A 20646-nucleotide genomic window follows, 5' to 3' on the forward strand; every position below is an offset into this window, starting at 1 on the left:
TTTTCTTTAGCTATCAAATTAAAAAAAACGCATCCAAATCGGTTCACCCGTCGATGAGCTACGATTATGCCACGTACCAGACTAACACACTTATAGCGGTCAAACTTATGACAAACCCTTTTTTGCGTCGGGGGTTAAAAATAGTGTGAAAAAGAGTTCGCACACAAAATTCAATCAAATCAAACAATTAGTTACATCCCGTTTCAATTCATTCTTACGCAAAAGCTATCTAGTCGCAAAAAAATCTAAATAAGTAAGTACCTATAAGTATACTTACTTATATTTTTTCTGTCTGTTTCAAATAGTACTAATGCATTAGAAATTTAAAGCCAACGATTACCTACATCTGTATATTGATTTAGGGAAATCCCTTTTGTTAGGAATAGGTACTTAAGTACCTATTCCTAACAAAAGGGATTTCCCAAACAATTAACAAACAAGGTAATTAACAAACAATTTATAATGCCAATGAGCTATCCTCCTTGCAATGATCGGAACCATGCTACATTGCTTCGTTTAAAATGTAAGATTTCAGTCAGTAGGTATGTAATATTCCGGCATTCAATATTACCAAATATTAAAAATAAGTATTAAAGGTATAATTAGGTAATGTTAGTATTAACATACTGAAATATATTTTGGTATTTCAAGTACGAGAAGTAGCTACCTATTGCAGAGACCGTGCCGGGAAAGAGTCCCGTGGCAATATGAGGAACTATCAATAACAGGTAGGCCGCGTTGTTGTTTTCAGCGACAGTAGCGCCGCGTCTGCGGAACTTCTTACGTAGTACGGACTTTATGTACCTATAACAGTAGCTATGAATCTTCATATAATTCATAATATTTATTAATCCATATGCATTTATTTACCACTAATTTCATTTATACAAAATGTGTTTTGCATCATTTGTATAAAAACCATCCATCCTCCCTTACATTTTAGCCGCGTCTGTATGTCTGTTCGTGCTAACCTTAAAAACGACTGCATGAATTTTCATGCGGTTTTCACCAATAGATAGTGAGATTCCTGAGGAAGGTGTATATTTTTTATGCTATCACCCGAGCGTCTAAAACTTCTTTAGGTTTAGATGCCTTTGCATCTAATCTAACTTTTGCGACTTTATCGACTACCGTCCCTAATTATTGGAGCATGCAAAGAATTAAATTTATGAAACAAACAAATCCCAAAGTACTTTAAATTGCCGAGAACCCAAATACATTTTCTGGCAGAAAAATGTACTCCTAGGTGTTTTTCTTGTCCCAAAAACACAGATTCCTGCGAAAGAAAAAGAAAAAAAAATAAAAAAATATTTGTCAAAAACATGCACAAAGCAATCACAGTATTAAATTAATTTTAAATATGAAAAGAATGGTGAAACGTATGTATGTATGTTTCGTTTGAGAATAATTTACCAGTTTAGTGATTAGCGAACACAAAGACACACAATCGTAGGCAAGTACCTATAATAACTTATTGAATACATAAACATATGTTAAAGGAAATTAAAAATAATTAATTAATTAAAAGCGCTCCATCGCTCGATGAGATTAGTTGAGAAGCAAGGCCATGGTCGTTCCGCGTTCGTCAGCGACCGACGGATGTAGGAAACGAAGCGCCACAGTACTAGTTGATCTCAGATCGCCGGACACATTGTCTGTCTCTCGTCTCTGTCCTCACGGATGCGTATTCGAACGCGAGTTCCATTTTCAAATTCAAAAGCCCTGTGACAATGGCGCGATATTTTGTGAAATAAAAATAATAATGAAATCGAGAAAAACGAAAACCAGTGAAGGATACAGTGGAAAATGTTACCAAAATAAAAAAAAAAAACCGGAAATTTTGATCTCAAAATAGGATTGTGTAAACTTGTAAACGTTTTACAATGAGTTGACATTTTCTAGAGATTCACGTCTAGATATAAATAGTCTGTTCAGAGTCGGACACCAATTTGTTATAATTAAACTGTACCTATGTAAATATAGATCTGAACGAAAAGGCGACTGAATGAGCGAGTGAATCCGCTCAAGCAGTTGAGTAAACAAATATACTTACGTCGTTTTTGTTTATAAATTTCTATTGGTTGTACTATTCAGAAAATATATATTTAAATAATTGTTTACGTTTACAAAAAATAGCAAGTTGAAATTTAAGAAATCGACATTTAACTAGGTAATTGTTTCCTGATTCATAGCAAGATCTCCAAACCATCAAATTAAAGATTAAGGTAAGTTAATTCCTTGAATCCAAGTAGGTTTACCATTTAATAATTTATTCATTGCTAAATATGACAAAACAAAATTGCATTTAAATTCTAAAATAAAACACATGAAACGTTATCTTCTTCTTCTGAAGTCTGAAGTCAGATTTAAAACATAGCTACGTAATATAGGTACTTAATGGCGGGAAGCATTAACTAAACTTTCGATTTCGATGTTGGAAAACCTAAAAGGAGTTAAGTTTTTAAAAAAATAAATTTAAATAATTGCATTATGCCTGCAATGTATTCACTTTGAATTTCAAACATTTTCTGATTTTTTTATGATGATCACTTTTTTCTTCAAATAAACCAAAAAACCTTGTTGTTTGTGACCTTGTTTTTTTAACCGAGCAAGCAAAGAGTTGAATAAATGTTAGTTCTCATTCACACACAAGTACACAACGATCATTAGATAGGTACATTTACAGATTTTCACTTCTGTTTCCCTCTTATGTATGAACAGAGGGTCCATCTCATGTCTTTTGCATGTTTTAATGCAGTGATTCTCATACTTTTTAATAATGCGTACATTAATATGAATATTTTACGACATAGGTACAGGTAAAGGTAACTGTAAGATTGCAACATAGTATACGTCTCTGAAACCTGATATACTTAACGCGTGGACGGACAAACAGACATAAAACTACTATAAAAAATACAGAACACTTCGATCGTTTTGAAAAAATGTTAAGGACTTTTAGGGCTAACCGGCACTTTAACTCCCAAAAGTCTTTTACCAATCCTTAGACACCACAGTTTATTATAGGTACCTATGCCTGAGTTTTGGTTAAAAGGGTTACCATATCTTAGAGGGCTCGATCTAGAAATAAAAAAAAAACTATTATATTCAAAGAAGATCGATTTGAATTCTATTTCGATATCAAATGAAATTGGAGCGAGCGAGGTCAACATCATAGGGTTATTTTTATGAGTCTGTTATTTTCTCACTATGGCAATAATGCGTACATTAATATGAATATTTTATCGGTCGTCTACATGCCGAGTATATTAAAGAATCTGTTTTATCCCGCCGAGGCGGCGACTGAAATAGAATCGATGCCACAGACTGAATATATACTCTATGGGTGAAAGCTAGTCAGAACAGAAGGTTTAAGTTTTTACTGAATATAGCTAAAATAAAACTAAGAGAAATGGAGACAAGAACTACTAAATTGGAAAAAACTTCGATTGAGCGAACTTCGATTAAGTGAGAATCGGGCCCTTGATTTCGTGTACTTACTTTTATTTAGTAACCTTATGTTTTTTGTTTCTGAAGTACTTAGAAGAGAAGTAGATGAACATTGTAAAGCGGAACAGTTATGGAACAACCGGTTGTGGCTCATGTGACGGTACTTGATATATCAAGCAGATAATATGTAGGTATACAGAATACAGATCTACTTAAATATAACTAGGCACCTATGTAGATGTAAGGGACAAAAATTACTTACTATTAGGAGGTTCTTCCGATCGTGTTCCAATCGCACCGCACATCATCTTTGTTCCTTCTCCTCAAAACTCCAACTCCATCAAAATTTGTAGACCATTTTAGTAGAAACTCTTCACTGGGTCAGTTTATTGCGTATGTGTATAGTTTTTGGTAATATTTTACTCCTACGTCATGTGAGGACCCTCCCCAAATCTCCAAAATTATCAGTCTTCATCGCTAAGGACATCCAAACTTTCCTGGCAAAACGCCAAGTATTTTTCCAATTCACGAACCGGTGGAAAACATGCTTTTTTCTGACTTCCTACATAATATTCTTATCAGTTAACCTATTCATTTAGATTGTCAGTGGTGTAACAATAGAGTGGCAAGATGGGTAAATGCCACAGGGCCCCAGCTGTAAAGGGCCCCTAGATCCCCAAATGAAATTACTCTGAGGTTCACGTTACATTACAACTTATGTTGACTGTCAGAGCAGGTCCTGAGAGAAGGGAGAAGAAGAATATCATATAATTATGGCAAGGGGATCAATTAAGATGTATGTGTCGAGACGTAGTTACGCCACTGGAAATTGTGCTCTCTAATTTTCATTTTGGACATCTCACAAACTATTAAAGTATTTAAAGCAGTATAGGTAGTTACGCTTGTGGACTCGTGTACGTGATGTAAAGTTTTATTTTTTATTAATAAACAAAAAGTACTCAACTTGGATAATGTAATTATTTTTATTTACCGCAATGAAAAACCAGCAATGTATACCGAATCAGCCAAAGTTTGGCAAACTGTTCAACTACAGTGTGAAGCCGGCATTACATAAAAAAATAAGTCAGGTGGGCCGCATGCTTGCTCAGTAGTATAAAAAACAAAATCAAACTAAATCCGAGGTTAGTCAGTATGTAGTTTTGTTGGTAACTAACATTATTATTATTTATCCTTACATCGATCTGTTTCAGTAATACAATGCCTCTGCCGACCCCGAAACGATGCTGCGGTTGCCTGTCTGTCGAGACAAGATTCTTTGTTGTGTGCACTATATCCATTGTAAGTTATATTAGATTTAAATGCTATTTCGTCAATGTGTGGTTCCGCCATAAAATAGGACCAGTCCATATCTTTCCATGGATGTCATATGAGACTACTAGGGATTAGCCTAAGTAGCTGATAACAATAGCATTTTTAAGTTATTTTATAGCATGTCGTCAATGGATTCTATAGTTGTAAAATTCCTTCGATATCATCATGTTCATTTTGCATAAATACAATGGTAGGTATGATTAAAATTGTTTCGTTTGCGGATTCTATGATTATTGTCTAAATAGTAAGGTCAAACTACGCGCGATGTTAAGGTTACTTATGTAATTAATTTATTGAAATTGGCAAATGAGCATTAAACAAGAGCTTTATTGGAAATAATTGCATTCTAGCTGCTATGTGTTGCCAACATTACGGCGGGGGCATGGAAACTCCCGCGCAACAAGCAACGGGAACCAGAAGACAACCTGATCTCCATGAGCATGGTCATGTTCTCCACGCTGTCCACCATCGGGAACCTAATAGCCTGCGGAGGCGCCTGTTTCGTGAGTACTCCTTGATTTACATTTATTTGTAATTGAACAATACACACTCCAGATACAAAAAACAGAGAAAAAGCAATAAAAAATAGACATAACAAGCATAAAATAAGCAAGTCTATGTTGCAGCATGAAAAAGTTATACTATATTTGTATATCACCCAAGGAGCTAGACACCAATTGTCAGACGTGACCTGAAAGAGTGCGAAATGGTCCTGATCCTCTAGAACCGGTTTTCACAAAACTATGGGGAATAACCACCAGTAAACATTGAGCTTCTAATTGAATGGATGTAAAGAGGACAGACGAGCTTCCAATCCCAATGAGCTTACTCCAGCATCTTCCTCACAAAGACTAAGTTGAATACATACATTCAAACTGATAACACAGCTCTTGAGTCGAATCGATAAAGGGAATCTTGTCAAGTTAGACAAATAGGCGACCAACATAAAAACACATACACAATTATGATGAGTCGTTAAAACTCATATAGGATTATTTATTGCCTGACTATTATATTAATTGACGTCCGACCATTTTGCTGAAATTGAACAATGCGTTCTGAAATGTGCGGGAGTCGCAAGATAAATTCGTGTTGTCTGCGGACAATTCTCTCAAATTGCACTGGCTATTGCAAATTTATTTCCACACGTGTTGTTTGTTTTTTATGCAAATTTACATACACATGAATTCCTTGCCTTGGAATTCCGCTCCCATATGACTTTTTGATATTTATTTAGATTTTTTCATCTCTTTCAAATAAAAGGGCTCTTAACCTGAATGTTCCTTCTACTCTAAAAATAAATTACAAAGTTTTTCTCTTCTTCATACGACTCGACGACGCTCTCTTTTCTTTGCTTATTTAGCTCTGTCACAGTCTTACCGAGGGTCTTTCTTTGCAACAAGTAATAATATCACTTATTGACAAACTACAATTTATTGTTTCCAGAGACGGCCTGGCTACCTGCAACTGGCGCTGGTCTTCAACTCAGTGTTCATCGTGTGCCTGTTCCTGATCGCGATCGTGACCTGCCTGTTCAGCCCGGAGCTGCAGCGGAGCGGCTTCTTCGGCCAGCCCGAGAACATCGCGCTCGTCATCATCGCATTCATTGCTGGCCTTGGTATGAGTCAAAACTGTTTTTCTAAAGTCTGTATTGTTTTTTAATGCAACAAACGTTTCAACGAACTTACAGTCGCCGTAGTATGAATGATTGTTCCTTGCTTTTACGAATGGGGCTAACGCATGAGGACATGCACACAACGCAAGAATAGGTAGGCCTTGAAAAGTTAGTTTACCTGCATAGCCCACAAATACTTCAATAAACAGTTTGAAAGATATCTGGTGTAAAAAACTATTGATTTTTTTTTCTCATTTCAGCATATGCCGCGTATTACCTCATAGCTGTCAACAATATGTACAGATTCATAAGGTCAGGCGGAGGGAGTCCCATACCCATATGAAATTAAATGATTTTAAAAAAAGATTTGTGTGATATCCAGTCACATGTCTGACTCACAGACGCTATGTAAAATGCTTATGTAAATATTATTTCCAGCCTATGTATTTATTTAATGTTGAGTTTGTTAAGATAATTTATAAATAAATGTAAATATAATAAAAATATTATAACTTGGTTGGAATATTTTGAGAATTCAACACTATCACACGTACTATCACAATCACAGTGAACTGTGCACAATGTAACGGTATGCAGAAAATATATTCCCAAAAATCGCATGATAAAGTAGGTATTTGAGTCCTCAGCCCCAGTAAAAAGGGCATGCAGTTAACGATTTATAAATAAGACAAATAATATATTACATATACATAATGGATACTATTTACATAAAATAGGTATATTAAGTCTCATATATGTTAGGATGGAGAGAGGCCTCAGAGAGGGAGGCGTCATACCTACTCATCACTCTGAAATGGTGATTATGGTGAGGTTCTATGCTTTGAAACTAAATACAACCACAACGATGATAGGATATGGAAATTAATTATCAATCGACATCAATCTAGAGCTAAATTAAGTACAAGTGGGATGTAACCATTTTCTTTTATTTTCAAATACTTGATGCGTTTAACAAAGCGTTGTACAACATTCACAAACATCAAAATTTCTATAAAATTAAATTCAATTCACAATTGTAAATAATTGTCACAACACTTAAAGCATTTAATTGATCGATAGTTGTGCAGACATCGAGAATAAAGGCCTATTTATTGCCAAAATTGCTCGAACGTTATTGGTACACTTTTTATAGTAAATTATTCTATAAAACGTTTAAATTGTTTAAGTAATAACAAAGTTTCGATATGGCGTCAGCATGTACAGGGTTACTTATACTTAAAAAAGTAAGTATAATATGTTTTATTTTCCCTTTTACTTATTGATGAATACTACGGTTTTCGGATAATTTTGATATTAATGTAATTAGGTGGGTTATTAAAACTCTCTGTCAACTGCGGATGCCAACGACTGTATTCAGTGGAGACGAAAAAGTAGGGAAAAAAAACCGGGAACACACTTAGATAGGTTGTTTTTACCTACTTAGATACATGTTATTTTGTCGGGTACTTAAATCAAAATTAGTGTCGACATCTAACTGTAGGGGTACCAATCGAGCTTAACCTTAGAAACAATAGGCCTTCATTATTTATTATTTAAATACATTTATATAAAACACTTCTAACAAACATATTCTATCTACACATTTTTGTATACACGAGTACATTATTTATAAAGGGATGAGTAAATATTTATATAAATATCAAGACTTTAGTACAAAATATAAGAAAACCCTTTTGATCCATCCAAATATGATATTATATCGATATGTTTTCTGGTAGAATACATCGTACCAAGGATCCTCTCATATTTTTGATTTCGGAAAAGGAATATTAGATTATTTATATATTTATAATAATTATAAAAATGTAATATAAATTGAACTTTGCAATAATCTTATAATAAATCTGTTTCTTATTGTCAATAGAAAAAATTGACATTGTAATTTAGTGTATAAGATAAAAATATCGTAACAATACAGTAATATATCTACAATACAAATAGTCGTAATATTCCTCTTCGCTAGAACAGGAGTAGGTAAACACTGGACACATCAATATATTTCTAAAGCGAAGGACGTATTATTGTCGTTATTAAATTGGTACCTAAAACGCTTTGATTAGGTAAAAATCACTTAAATTTAATTATTTTAAATTAATTAAATATCGAAGGGGCTACGTGGCCAAATTTTATTTAATAGCTCTGGCATATTAATTAAAGTTTTGTAAAAATATCGTCATATAGTAAAATTCGACATTTTTTTACTTGTTATTTATTTGTTTCCTATTTCCAACGCCAGCAGCAGAACCAATATCCTTTGGTGATTTATTACACACACAGAAATTATATATTTCACAGTCGGTAAACGTAGATCATCGATGAATACAGAATCATCGATGGTATACTACGAACAACGACAATGCGATGGGCCATTGAAGCTAGTTAAATTAGATATTTATTGTTATATTAAAAAATACATATCATTTCTATTTAGTCAATGAATAATTTATATCGATCATACTAACACAATTTATCTAGCTATGAGTATGAAGGAAGTTTGGTTGTTTTTATTTTTAATTTTTCGTCGCTAGGTACCATCGCGTTGTCACTTTCAATGAAATAAAGGATTTTCGTTGTTTTTATATGTATATAGGTAGAAGTTACATTATATAAACCTTCAACAATATATATTATGTATCTAGTAAAATATACGAATACAAATCTAGTATCTATAATAAGTTGATATATTTATTATGACTGAATAAAAATTCTTATTTTTAGTATATACTTATTAATGTTATAGAAAGCAGATTTTTGGACACATACGACGGCTAGGTATAGTATATATACTAAGTTAAAGACATTCACTTCTATTTTTTCCCAAAAACAAAAATTAAGCAGTTAAAAATATTGTCAGAGGAATTAATTCAAAATAACCTGTATTGTATTCAGTTAATACCCATCTGATTTAAGGCAAGAAATTTTGAGTAAAATATCTGCCTTATTATTCGCAATGATATTTAATATGATAAGTAGAATAAAATAAACCACAGAAGTATAAATTCTTCCATACAATCTGTATAAGACGAAATAATGATGTTTACCTAATTCTAGTTGGAAGACATGTGCCTAATTTAATATGAATTATAAATGAATTATAACTTAAAGTAATGCTATATAATGATCTCTTTTATTCTATATTTCCATATAATCTGTCATTATTACAGCAAATAAAAGCACTTTGCATATTCACAACCAGTCACAAGCAGTGTTAGGTACATAAATATTTTTATATTCGTTTTGACTTTATCAACACATTGTCTATAAAATATAGGTATTCAGTCCGTTGCACTTCCGCTAGATACTTGGTATATGTAATCTGTGCTAGGTATGCAATAAAATATGATTCTGATATGTTTTTATATCTGAAGAATTGCACAATTCGAAACTTACCAAAAACAATGAGAAAAGTACATTGTATGACTACTTTTGTGACTTGACAGACAGAACATGAAATTTGATTTTTGCAGTTTTTACCGGATAAAAGTGAGTATCTAACTACTTAAGTATCCAGTTGAAGCGCAGCAAGACCAATTAGATTTATTAAATTAAATAATATTATAAATCTAAGTTTTGCTTTTCAAGGATATGATTTTTTTTCAATCCGTTCTCCAGCCTTAAATGGTCCAAAATTGTTCAATCTTTTGATATTTTTTCACCATTAACAAGCTCGTGATATACTTCCACATCTTGGTCCTAGACCTAGTTTTTATCATATGATGCTCCTAAATCAAACTATAGGCTATATAAATTTTCATAAATAAATGTTTACATAGACAACTACAAGTCTCCCTACCTTAGATGGCATATAAGTAGCATCGGAAGCAAACTGTATTTCGTATAGGTACCTAAATAGTTTTTGATTTTCCATTTTTTCTTTGTTTGATTCAGAAGCATCCATTCCATAATTTTGCATGAAACTCTAAAAATATCTCGATCACCAGGTCTAAAAGTATTTACGACACGACCACTACCACCATCCATTAGCTTCAGTCAAAATCTTTTACAAACAACTATACTAAACGCCTAATAAAAGGCGTAAAATTCATGTAAAAGATAATTACTGAAAATTTTAACGAAATAACAATAATTCCTATATTTTCACTAATTAAATATACACCGAGAAACATCAATAAACTAATATACACAATAGAACTATAAAGACGAGTCATAAAACTACAAAACATGGCACCACAATTTGCTAACAAAATGCTCTCATTATCTTGTTATTGTATATCCACAGAAGGTAATTTAAAGAGTAAATTATGGGATGTTGTAGAGGCTAAAAAATATTATTATATCAGGTATTTACAGAACTCCGTCTTCGTTGATCGACAGTAGGTAGCTCCGTATGACGACGATGTAGTAAAAATTTTCGGCTGAAATATTAAAAATATGTCTCTTCGAATGATCTCATAAAATAACATGTAATGAATTATGAGAGAAACTGTGTACAGCAGCGGACCCGTCGGTCGTGTCCGGGACAATATAGTGAATAAGTATAAAACTGTTCTTACCCAAGAAGAGTATTTGTGCGATCACGTGTCCAGCGTCCATGTGGAACAGGCTCTTGAGGAATCCAATGACGAACAGAATAACAAACACCAACCAAAAGATGCAATACTTCCTTATGATTTTGCTTTTCTCCTGAAAATATAAATCAATGTAATGGTCTAATTATTTTCCTTTCCAAGCTGATATATGCAAAAAAGTGAATACAAGTGCGCTTGGAGATTTTTTGATCTTGAGAATGCAATTTTACATTATTTCTATATATATTTTTTTAAGATGTCTATTCAGTCATAAAAATCAACTTCGATATATTTTTATCAGATTAAGTTGTGCCATAACTCGTTATATTCTTTTATACCAGCTATGCTTACGATATAAATAATTATGGTCAAGAATACAGGCAAGGTATCGAAAATCATTGTTATGTTCAAAATAATCCATGATCAGACTGCTGATGAATTAGTATACCTTGTAGACAGCATACACGAAGATCATATCCAGCACAAACTTGATGAACAGCAGGACACAGAGGAGCACCACTATGGAGTAAACAACAGAGGACATGGTCGCGTCCGTGTCGTCTCGCTTCTGTTGCGCTTCCGTCACCGCCTTGATGTCAACTGCTAGCGTCACCAGGATTATTGCTAGCGTGAACGTTAGGATCTGAAATGGTAGTAAAGTTTTTTCAATAAATGTATTGATATAGACTAGCCTTTAAGCTGTATTATGATATTTAAAATCCTTATTACTTGTCCTTATGACCTTACTGACTTGAATATTTAAATATATCACTCTGCTTTGGGTATTTACGTCAGAAATCATTATATATATAATATATAAAAGGCTTGATATATCTCCAATTTTTTTAAATATTTATATTATGGTGTATTAAATAATATGAATATGTATGAAATTGATAATAAAACATACATTCATTGTGATTGATTTTAAAGAACACAAGCACACCCTTTTTATAATTATACCCTTTATATACCCTATAGCAATTAATACAGGAAAACTGATTGATGAAAATGAGAAATATGTTAAAATTTAATAAATTCCTTTGAGCTACCTACCTGCTATGTTCCATTATAAGTAAGTACATTGATTTTAATCACTTGATTTATTAACGACCAAAAGTAATGAAGCTAAAATATTCCTAACTATTAACTAATTCAAGGACTTCCATATCGACGTAAAAAATATATGTCCTGTCAAGAAAGAATGAGCAATGTAGGCCCTCAGACCACACGTCTGAGGGCCTACTTCTTGAAACCCTAGGAGTATATGCTTGTATAGGAAAGAAACTAATACTTACAGAGTTCACAATTCCCATAGCAATGCATCCTGTCTTAAGTTGAAAAATGAAGCAGAATTTGTCCAAAACCGGTATGTTATCCATCCTCGCCTGAAAAACAATAATTACTTAGGCGCCTCTATTACGACGTCAATTAATTCGTGCCCCATCATTAAGCTTCTCGCATTATACTACTTTTACTCTCTGACCTACTTTAACGGAGAGTTTAAGAGAGGATCTCTAATGATCTTTTATGTAATTTACTTCTATCTACATTACATCTGAAGTATCGGTCGAAAATGCTTTACATACCTACTGACTTTGTAAATAAAATAAAGTCTAACTTAAACCTATCTGGCATTTGAAAAATCCTTACACATTGTAAAAAGAAGTCTCAAAAACTACCAGACGGATTTTTGTACGGTTTTCACAAATAGTGTGATTTCTAAGGATGGTATAATTTATATACTTAATGGTTTAAACGAGCGAAGCCGTTACGAGCCAATATTTTTTATAGATTTAAATTTCCCGCTCGAGTATTTTTTTTATCTCGTTATTTAAATTTATAAAATTTATTATTGAACAGACTAGCACGCAAAATTACCACGGGAGAAATCCAGGATGTGGCTAGTTTTATAAAATGTAATATATATATTCTACAATCTAGTCGCCTATGGGCTGCTGTAAAAAGCATATTTTTTATTCTACAAGCATTTTTAACAAGCGCCTAATAAACAGGCCATATACATCCCAATAATATGGAAGTCCTACCTTTTGCCACACCAATTTCCTGTACCAGAGCCCAGGGTCCACAACAAGTAAAGGTTATAATCCTTCACTTACCATTGTCGGTTAAGATAACTTGCTAAACACTTATTCACGTGGAAAATTCTCTGGGGACCATTCTCGGCCGAGAGATCTACAAGAACATTGGAAAGGGACAGCTTCAGCTTGTAAAGACGACTTTGATTGAAGTCGGTAAGATGTTAAGGAGAAGATTTTCGAGGAATAATTGTGAAGATCTATTATTCTAAGATTGTGATATCCAATCGTGTCCCATTTCCCATAGAGGGTCGACGAAAATTGTTGTGAAAAAATTTATGGTACCTATCACATCACAGGATATATTTATCTATGTGCTTTTTGTTCTTTGCCCTTTCTCACTTTAGGGAGAATGAGTGTTTCCAATTTTATTTGTGTCACGTAATAAAAAGATTTAAAAAAGACATCCAATTCGATTTGCTTCAATTCATTTATTTCATTTTGGAACATAGATGGGATGTAACCGTATCGGGTTGCCGTTGTTAATTCGGTGTTGTGTTTGCTTACCGTTAGGCGACCTACATGCTCGTTTGCCCACTATACTATAAAAAAATACTAAACAATAGAGAGTTTCATGTTAGAGGACTTCACGCGGCAAGGAGTTGTATTCTGCAGTCTCATAGCCGACACTATGTATTACATAGTTTTCAAAGTCATGTATTTGAAAAATTATAATAATAATTATTATTATTATTTAGTCTGCAAGGTAATATGTAATATAGGTCACTGACGCATTTATAACAATAGTATGGATTATTTAATAAGTTGGTGTTAGGAAAGTAAATCTCGAGAGTCTTCCCCTTAAGCTCGGAGGCTGCACAGCCCTTGCGCACTAGTTGACATGCGCGATCGATACCGTGCCATGCCTCCACACTGCCTTCCAACATTACAATATCTTTAATGAAAATCGACTATACTACTTTTTACTTATACGTTTCTTGATACATCTTCGTTGCCTACATGATGTTGGTGTCTTCATATAGGATTTTTGTTTCGATGCATTACTTAAGTTAACTAGCATCGAAAATGTTACATTCAGAAAAGTCAAAACTAAACTTTCAAAAAGTTTAGTACAAAAAGCATAAGAAAAACCTAATTATAACTAAAATAAAACTAAATACAGTATAAATCAAATAAAATTAATATAAAAATCTAAACAATGCCCGTGAACTCTGGCTGCTCCCGCGTTTGATAGCTAGTGTGTGCGAAAATACAGCCAGCCTTCTTGTCAGTAGAGATGGAGATCAGTTACAGTTCGTGGAGAGTTCTCTTTAAAGGAACCTCTCGCACTAGGTCTCCTAGGTCCAACATCTCCACTCCAAACGGCACAAATAGTATGTAATGATCTCTACAGCATCATGAAAAGTAAACCATTACATAACAGCCTTTTCCTAAAAAAATGTTTGCTTCCAAAATTGCCATAGAAACGAAGCGGTAGGATTGTACCGAATACATTTATATTTAGGGAACGATGATGTTGGTATGAGCGGCAGGAACCTATTTAGATGGATTAAAGAAAACCCTGAAATATTATGTACTTGCATAGAGGAATCAAATGTACGTAATTAGACATATTTTCTTTTAATTAAATAAGATCTAATTACGATGTTATTTTATTAAAAGAAAATATGACAAACGTACTAGGCGCTACTAACTATACCTAGTACCTACTATCAATTACTTTATCAATTATGTCATCGGTCGTATAGTTTAACATCTGTACCCAACAATCCCAAAATAAAACAATTAATTGTCATATTAAAACAATACGATTATCTAATCGCTTGAATGAGAAGTAGGGTTGCCGATAAAATTTGAAAATTTACTTGGATGACATTGTGTACAAAACTCGATTGGTAATTCGTCAATACTGTACAGCAAAGAGGCAATGTTCAATGAAACACATTCCTGATTACCCATTGTACGTAAGGACCTAGGTACGTATTTTAAATATTGTAATTTGATTACAACTTATTTCCACTACTCCACAAAGCTGACATTTTATAATGATCTCTTGTAATAACAATTCATAACTAAGTATAAGAAGTATCCAATTTAAACCTACTTATCAAGTCTCAACGAGGGATTTCCTAAATGATTAAATCAGTGATGATGAGTCATCCACTTTTTCCCTGACATCTACTAAACCAAATTCTCTCAGATAACAAGCAAATCTTGGTTCAAAATTAATTATATTTCTCTAAAACTAGTGACAACCCTATTCAAACACAAATTTAACGAAACTTAATTACCTCAATGACAGTATTTTACCACAGTCTGCGGCACCACGTGGCGTCGTCGAGCCGTGGCTTCCGTCAAATAAAAATAGTCAGTCGCCATTATGCGGTCCGGGCTATTAGTCCTGTGTATTATTTTGTGTAGAGGACGATGCTCATTAAGAAGCGGTGAGTTACTTTATAATTCTTTCTTTATTGTCTAAATTTTATAAAAATGTACTAAGTGATAAACATTGTATCGTTTAGTTCATATGTGTCGTATCTTTGCCGGCTTCAAACGACAATACAGCCCATAGCAATAAAAACGGTTACCTATTTATTTACTTTGTTAACAGCTGGGAAGACCACAACTTTGTGTTCTTTAAATGCATTACTATACTGACTGACCTTCGCTTTCCTAAAAACTGCTTCGACGTCGTTCATTGGCCACACAATGCAGTAGGTATCAAGTTCAATGATGTTTACATTTTGATAAGCTGCACTACTGTACCTACTGCAGTATATAACCTGCTTTACTGAAATTTACAAAACTTCTGCCTAAACTAAGCAGCATTTTTTTGGATTCTTACATCATTCTTTCAAACGAGGTAGGTATACAAAACCTCCCCTTTATATCAATTATCAATAGTGGATCATTTTCGTTGTCTGATCTTCGTTATTTACCTTAGTATGAACATTCATAGGCTTAAATAAAAAAGAATTTCATAGATATTAAAATCTGAAGTTTTTTTTCTAAAATTCTATTATTATAATATATATTTGTAATAGAATTTTATATGTATGTATGAAATGATACAATCACATTAATAATGAGCTACATTAATTGCTACGTTCATCTATGATAACATTATAGATATCTAGGTACCTACCTAGTAAAATGTTGTGTTTCAGACCAAGAATTTTGGACAAACCTAGCACAAAACGAGCTTCAAGAGGCGTTGAAGGTACAGCTAAATCATGGAATCGCTAAAAATGTAATAATATTCATTGGAGACGGCATGGGACCCAACACAGTGACCGCCACCAGGATCTACAAAGGAGGGGAGTCCCATCGCCTGGAGTTTGAGAAGTTTCCTCATGTTGGTCTGTTGAAGGTATACAACATAATAAAATAATACAAATAATATTATATTTTTTTAAGATACCTATGCAACATGGAAAGATCAACTGAACCACACTCGAAAAGAAGACCATATAATCAGTAATCTGAAATAGTATTACTACATACTACTACATATACTTTCGATAGACTGTACAGGATTCTAATAACAACAAATAATCAGCATAGCATATAAAAATATGGCTAGTGTTGAGACTAAACACCCTGTATTTAAATTGCTAGATGACTGTTTCCCAACTTCTTTCTTCTCTCTTTTTCAGCCACATCACAATACTATCCAACTTTAGGTACCTTTTTTAATTAAATTTCCAGACATACTCAGCCAATACTATGGTTTCCGACTCGGCTTGCACGGCCACGGCGATGTTCTGCGGGGTCAAGGTCAACAAGGACACTGTGGGGGTCGACGCTACCGTCCGACGCAAAGACTGCGAGAGCTCCTTGAAGCCCGAAGTGAGACTGACCAGTTTGGCTGCGCTGGCGCTTAAAGCTCGGAAAAGTGCTGGTGAGTACGTACGGGACTTTTAATCCTCAACGTTATCTTTGAAACAGAACTAGATATCTCAAAAAAATCTTCATTGATCGGTTGGTGCTTGCGTCATATGTATTCATGTGTCCTAGAACAGTTTTGATTTCCTAATCTGCCGAATTCTCTAAAAATCTGGAACTACTACTATACATAGACTGTATAAAGGAGACAGAATACAGAGTTCACTTAATACAAAAACACAGAAAATTCATATTGAAAATTAGTATGAACCTCACTGAACAAATACTGTCATCATTCAATATTTATTGACCAGGTTTCGTGACAACGATGCGTGTGACGCACGCGACACCGAGCCCACTGTACGCGCACAGTGCGGACCGTCTCTGGGAGTGCGAAGACCACATGCCGGCCAACGCCAGGGTTTGCAAGGACCATGCCCGACAGCTCTTCGAAGACTGGCCCGGGAAGGATCTCAATGTAAGTCATTTTATAGTATCAAGCCATTGTATAGATACAGAGAGGAATATCTTTGGGGGTGCGTCAGCCTTGGTCTACGTCAGTAATTAGTAATTTTGTGACGCGCGACCTCGCGTCATACGCTGCCACCAATACTTACTTGAAAATACGCTTCTGACACAATTTTTCAAAAATGTGTTATACACATATTCAGAGTCAACAAAGAAATTATATTCCAAATAATGTATACTTACCGTGGCCAATACTGAGTTGCTTAATGTACATAGTTTTAAAGCAGGTTTGACAAATTTTTTAGGTAATTATGGGTGGCGGCAGACAATCTCTGGTTTCTAACATCCAAGGGACGCCGGATGCCTGGGTCTGTGCGTCCAAAGACGGTCGAAATTTAATTGAAACCTACAAGATGGACAAGCACATCCGAGGGCTGAATTATAGTGTAGTCTCTAACACACAGGAACTAAAAAGCTTTAATAATAATTCCGATTATCTTCTAGGTAAGTACCTAAGTGTCGAATTGACTAGTTTATTCGCCTAAAATATGGTAAAATACATGAACATAATAATGGTCTTGTCTTAGTAGTACCTACCAATATATCCATCTAAATCGAAACAATATAACGCATTATTATTCTGGTATTGTAAATCTGAATACCTTTGACTTTAAAAAAAATCGTTTCGCTATTTAAAACTTTAAAACCCGAGCTGTATTTAATACTAACCACAGATTATATAATACCTACTAGGTACTTCCAGTATCTTAACATAGCAGGCCGACACGAATCTCGACTTCCAGCTGAGATATTTTTAAAATTCACACTGGCTGTTAAGTGTTTTATTTTTCTTTATTAATGCAAAGCCGATTCATTGGTTAGATGAACCAATTAATTCTATTTTTAAAATTATCTTAGTAACTACCATGTGATTTTCACAACCGTGGGATTTTGCGAAGTTTATGAGAAATTAAAACTAATTTCCCCTACAGGAATTTTCGCTAACAGCCATATGGATTACGAGTACCAAAGAAACAAAGGGCCTGAAGGAATGCCGTCAATATCAGAAATGGTAGAAGCTGCCATCAAAGTTCTAAGGAGAAACAAAAATGGATATTTCCTGATGGTCAGTATTTACTTAGATTACCTTCATGGCTAAACTGACTTCTTTCAAGATTGAATTACCTGATGGTCCTATACGAATGTAGAAAATAATTCCCTTATTTGGGAAAAAATAGGCTCTGTCTTTCTTTCAATAAAATAAACCACCTGTCCTCATCTCCTACATCTCTACCCCATGTGGTAAAGAAAATAATAAGTTTTTACAACAAAGTCATTTTACAAGCTGTTATTTAACTTGCTTACCTAACTATGCTATGTCTCGGGTGGAAACTTGTAACTCAATTTTGAAGCAGATGTCAATAAAAAAAGCTAAAAATAACGTATTAATTTTATAAGCGTCTTCAAGGTAGAAGGTGGCAACGTAGACATGGCCCACCACCGAGGTCGAGCGAAGCTTGCCATAGACGAGGCTGCAGCCATGGAGGAGGCAGTGAAGGTAGCTGCAGCGATGACTGATGAAAAGGACACTCTTCTGATTGTCACCAGCGACCACACTCACACGCTGAACATCAACGGATACCCGCCCAGGGGGTCCAATATATTTGGTTGGTGCTTTTATTTTTTTTACTAAGTTTTACCCGCTGCTTCGCCCGTGTGAATTTCCCACGGGAACAACTTTTTCCCAGAATGAAAGGTAGTAAATTTAAATTTTACAATTCATTGCTTTTCATATAGTAAACAAATCAAAGTGGATATGATAAAGGCAACTGGCAATATGTAACAAACTCGACAGGAAGTTTATAAACTGATTTCATACCTAAGCGGAATGTGCAAACTCTTTCAGGCATTGCACAAGCATCACCCCTAGACGGCGTCAACTACACAACGCTGGCCTACAGCACCGGAGGGCCAGACTCCTTCCAATACTTCGCGCAGACCGATGAGAACAACCGTACCAGGTGATTTTTATGAGTTTTTGGCATTCACTTTCAACGAATACGAAAACCTTCGAGCACTCATTTTAGAAGTGCTACTTGTACTATATTATAGGTATTTTGATCAGCACTCGATCACAATTATAACAATTTACTTTATTATATTATTGAAAAAAAATAAAAAAAACAAGAAAGAGAAGTCATTCTCGTGGTCGTTCTGAAAGACTATAGTAGTTTGTCATTAGTATTGTCACCCTATTTCACGTTAAATATTACACATTTTTAAAGACATAAAAAGATGTCTGTAAAGGCCTAATTTCTGAATAAATGCTTTGAAAGGGTGCTGAGACGGGACCCTGGGCTCGAAGACACCGACAGCATAGACTACAAGCAGATCGCGAGCATTACGCTTTCGGAGAATAGTCATGGAGGTGGTGACGTTGCAATTTATGCCAGAGGTGAGGAGGACGTGTGGTTCCACCCTATATTCTAGGACCGTGGAACTCGTACGTGGCGACTAGGGACACATAGTCTTCGCAGCTGTTAGACAACAACATTCCCAAGAGTGAAAGTCTGGCAGGCGTCCTGTTGTAAAATCACAGTCTTATCGTTTAGGCAGACGCAAAGTCGAAATTATTTTTTTAATGCCACAGTTCGCGATTTGAATACAAAACTTTGTAACATTTTAATATAACTGACGTTTCGTATGACGTTGCAGTCGCTCTGGTGCTTAAATGTAGTTATAAGCTTTATCATATTACTGTACTGCTAGTTGGGACCTATTTATTTATATCTAGACTCTTGCAGCCTTCAAGTTTATCAGAAGATTTTCTTCACACCATATTTTTTTCTTTTCCAGGTCCCCATTCCCACTTATTCCACAACGTCCACGAACAGCACTACGTATACCACGCCATACAGTACGCGGCCAAAATTGGCGCCTACGCAACTAATGCCTCAACATCTAATGCAGTTTCATATATTGTATTAATGGCCACTACTCTGGCCACATCGTTTTTATTATACACATAATAGATTTATTATAACATACCACATGGTTTGTTAAAATGTTCAGTATTTTAAAGTGATATTATTACTATAAGTATGTGATGTTTTATTTAAAATATATGCTTACAAAATAACTGCTACATAAATCTACTTGGAATTTACCAGTTAGCCCTATCCAACACATGTGAAACACATTTTTAATGCTGTCAGCTATCAGATAGTTTTTCAGCAAAAGGTGAAGAAACCACCTATGTATATTGTTTTATTCGAAAGAAAATTAC

At 34.4% G+C, this 20646-nt stretch overlaps 3 protein-coding genes across 6 annotated transcripts; 2 read left to right on the forward strand and 1 right to left on the reverse strand.

Moving 5' to 3' along the window:
- Positions 1-1614: 1614 nt before the first annotated feature.
- LOC128674029 (uncharacterized) lies at positions 1615-6914 on the forward strand. The gene is made up of 5 exons (XM_053752274.1): positions 1615-2225; positions 4662-4749; positions 5133-5285; positions 6229-6400; positions 6658-6914. The coding sequence occupies exons 2-5, from the start codon at positions 4669-4671 to the stop codon at positions 6738-6740; spliced, it is 489 nt and encodes a 162-aa protein (XP_053608249.1). The 5' UTR covers positions 1615-2225; positions 4662-4668; the 3' UTR covers positions 6741-6914.
- Positions 6915-7328: 414 nt separating this feature from the next.
- On the reverse strand, positions 7329-15209 carry LOC128674030 (uncharacterized). Of its 2 annotated transcripts, none has more exons than XM_053752275.2 (5): positions 13068-15209; positions 12246-12335; positions 11396-11590; positions 10933-11062; positions 7329-10794 (listed from the first exon to the last, which is right to left on the reverse strand). In XM_053752275.2, the coding sequence occupies exons 1-5, from the start codon at positions 13068-13070 to the stop codon at positions 10724-10726; spliced, it is 489 nt and encodes a 162-aa protein (XP_053608250.1). In that variant the 5' UTR covers positions 13071-15209; the 3' UTR covers positions 7329-10723. The 2 variants fall into 2 exon arrangements, with proteins under 2 accessions (XP_053608250.1, XP_053608251.1); XM_053752276.2 differs by having other exon boundaries at positions 12996-15209.
- An 88-nt stretch (positions 15210-15297) lies between these two features.
- Positions 15298-20503, forward strand: LOC128674027 (alkaline phosphatase-like). 3 transcript variants are annotated; one of them, XM_053752262.1, is made up of 11 exons: positions 15326-15451; positions 15619-15721; positions 16175-16377; positions 16716-16908; positions 17207-17370; positions 17666-17864; positions 18353-18486; positions 18829-19027; positions 19267-19381; positions 19697-19815; positions 20217-20503. In XM_053752262.1, exons 3-11 carry the CDS (start codon positions 16282-16284, stop codon positions 20387-20389), a joined length of 1392 nt encoding a protein of 463 aa, XP_053608237.1. In that variant the 5' UTR covers positions 15326-15451; positions 15619-15721; positions 16175-16281; the 3' UTR covers positions 20390-20503. The 3 variants fall into 3 exon arrangements, with proteins under 3 accessions (XP_053608236.1, XP_053608237.1, XP_064292322.1); XM_064436252.1 differs by having other exon boundaries at positions 15327-15451; positions 15619-15870; XM_053752261.1 differs by lacking the exon at positions 15619-15721 and having other exon boundaries at positions 15298-15451.
- Positions 20504-20646: the final 143 nt, after the last annotated feature.

Source organism: Plodia interpunctella, chromosome 12 (genome assembly GCF_027563975.2).
Source record: "Plodia interpunctella isolate USDA-ARS_2022_Savannah chromosome 12, ilPloInte3.2, whole genome shotgun sequence".
NCBI classification, from domain to species: domain Eukaryota; kingdom Metazoa; phylum Arthropoda; class Insecta; order Lepidoptera; family Pyralidae; genus Plodia; species Plodia interpunctella.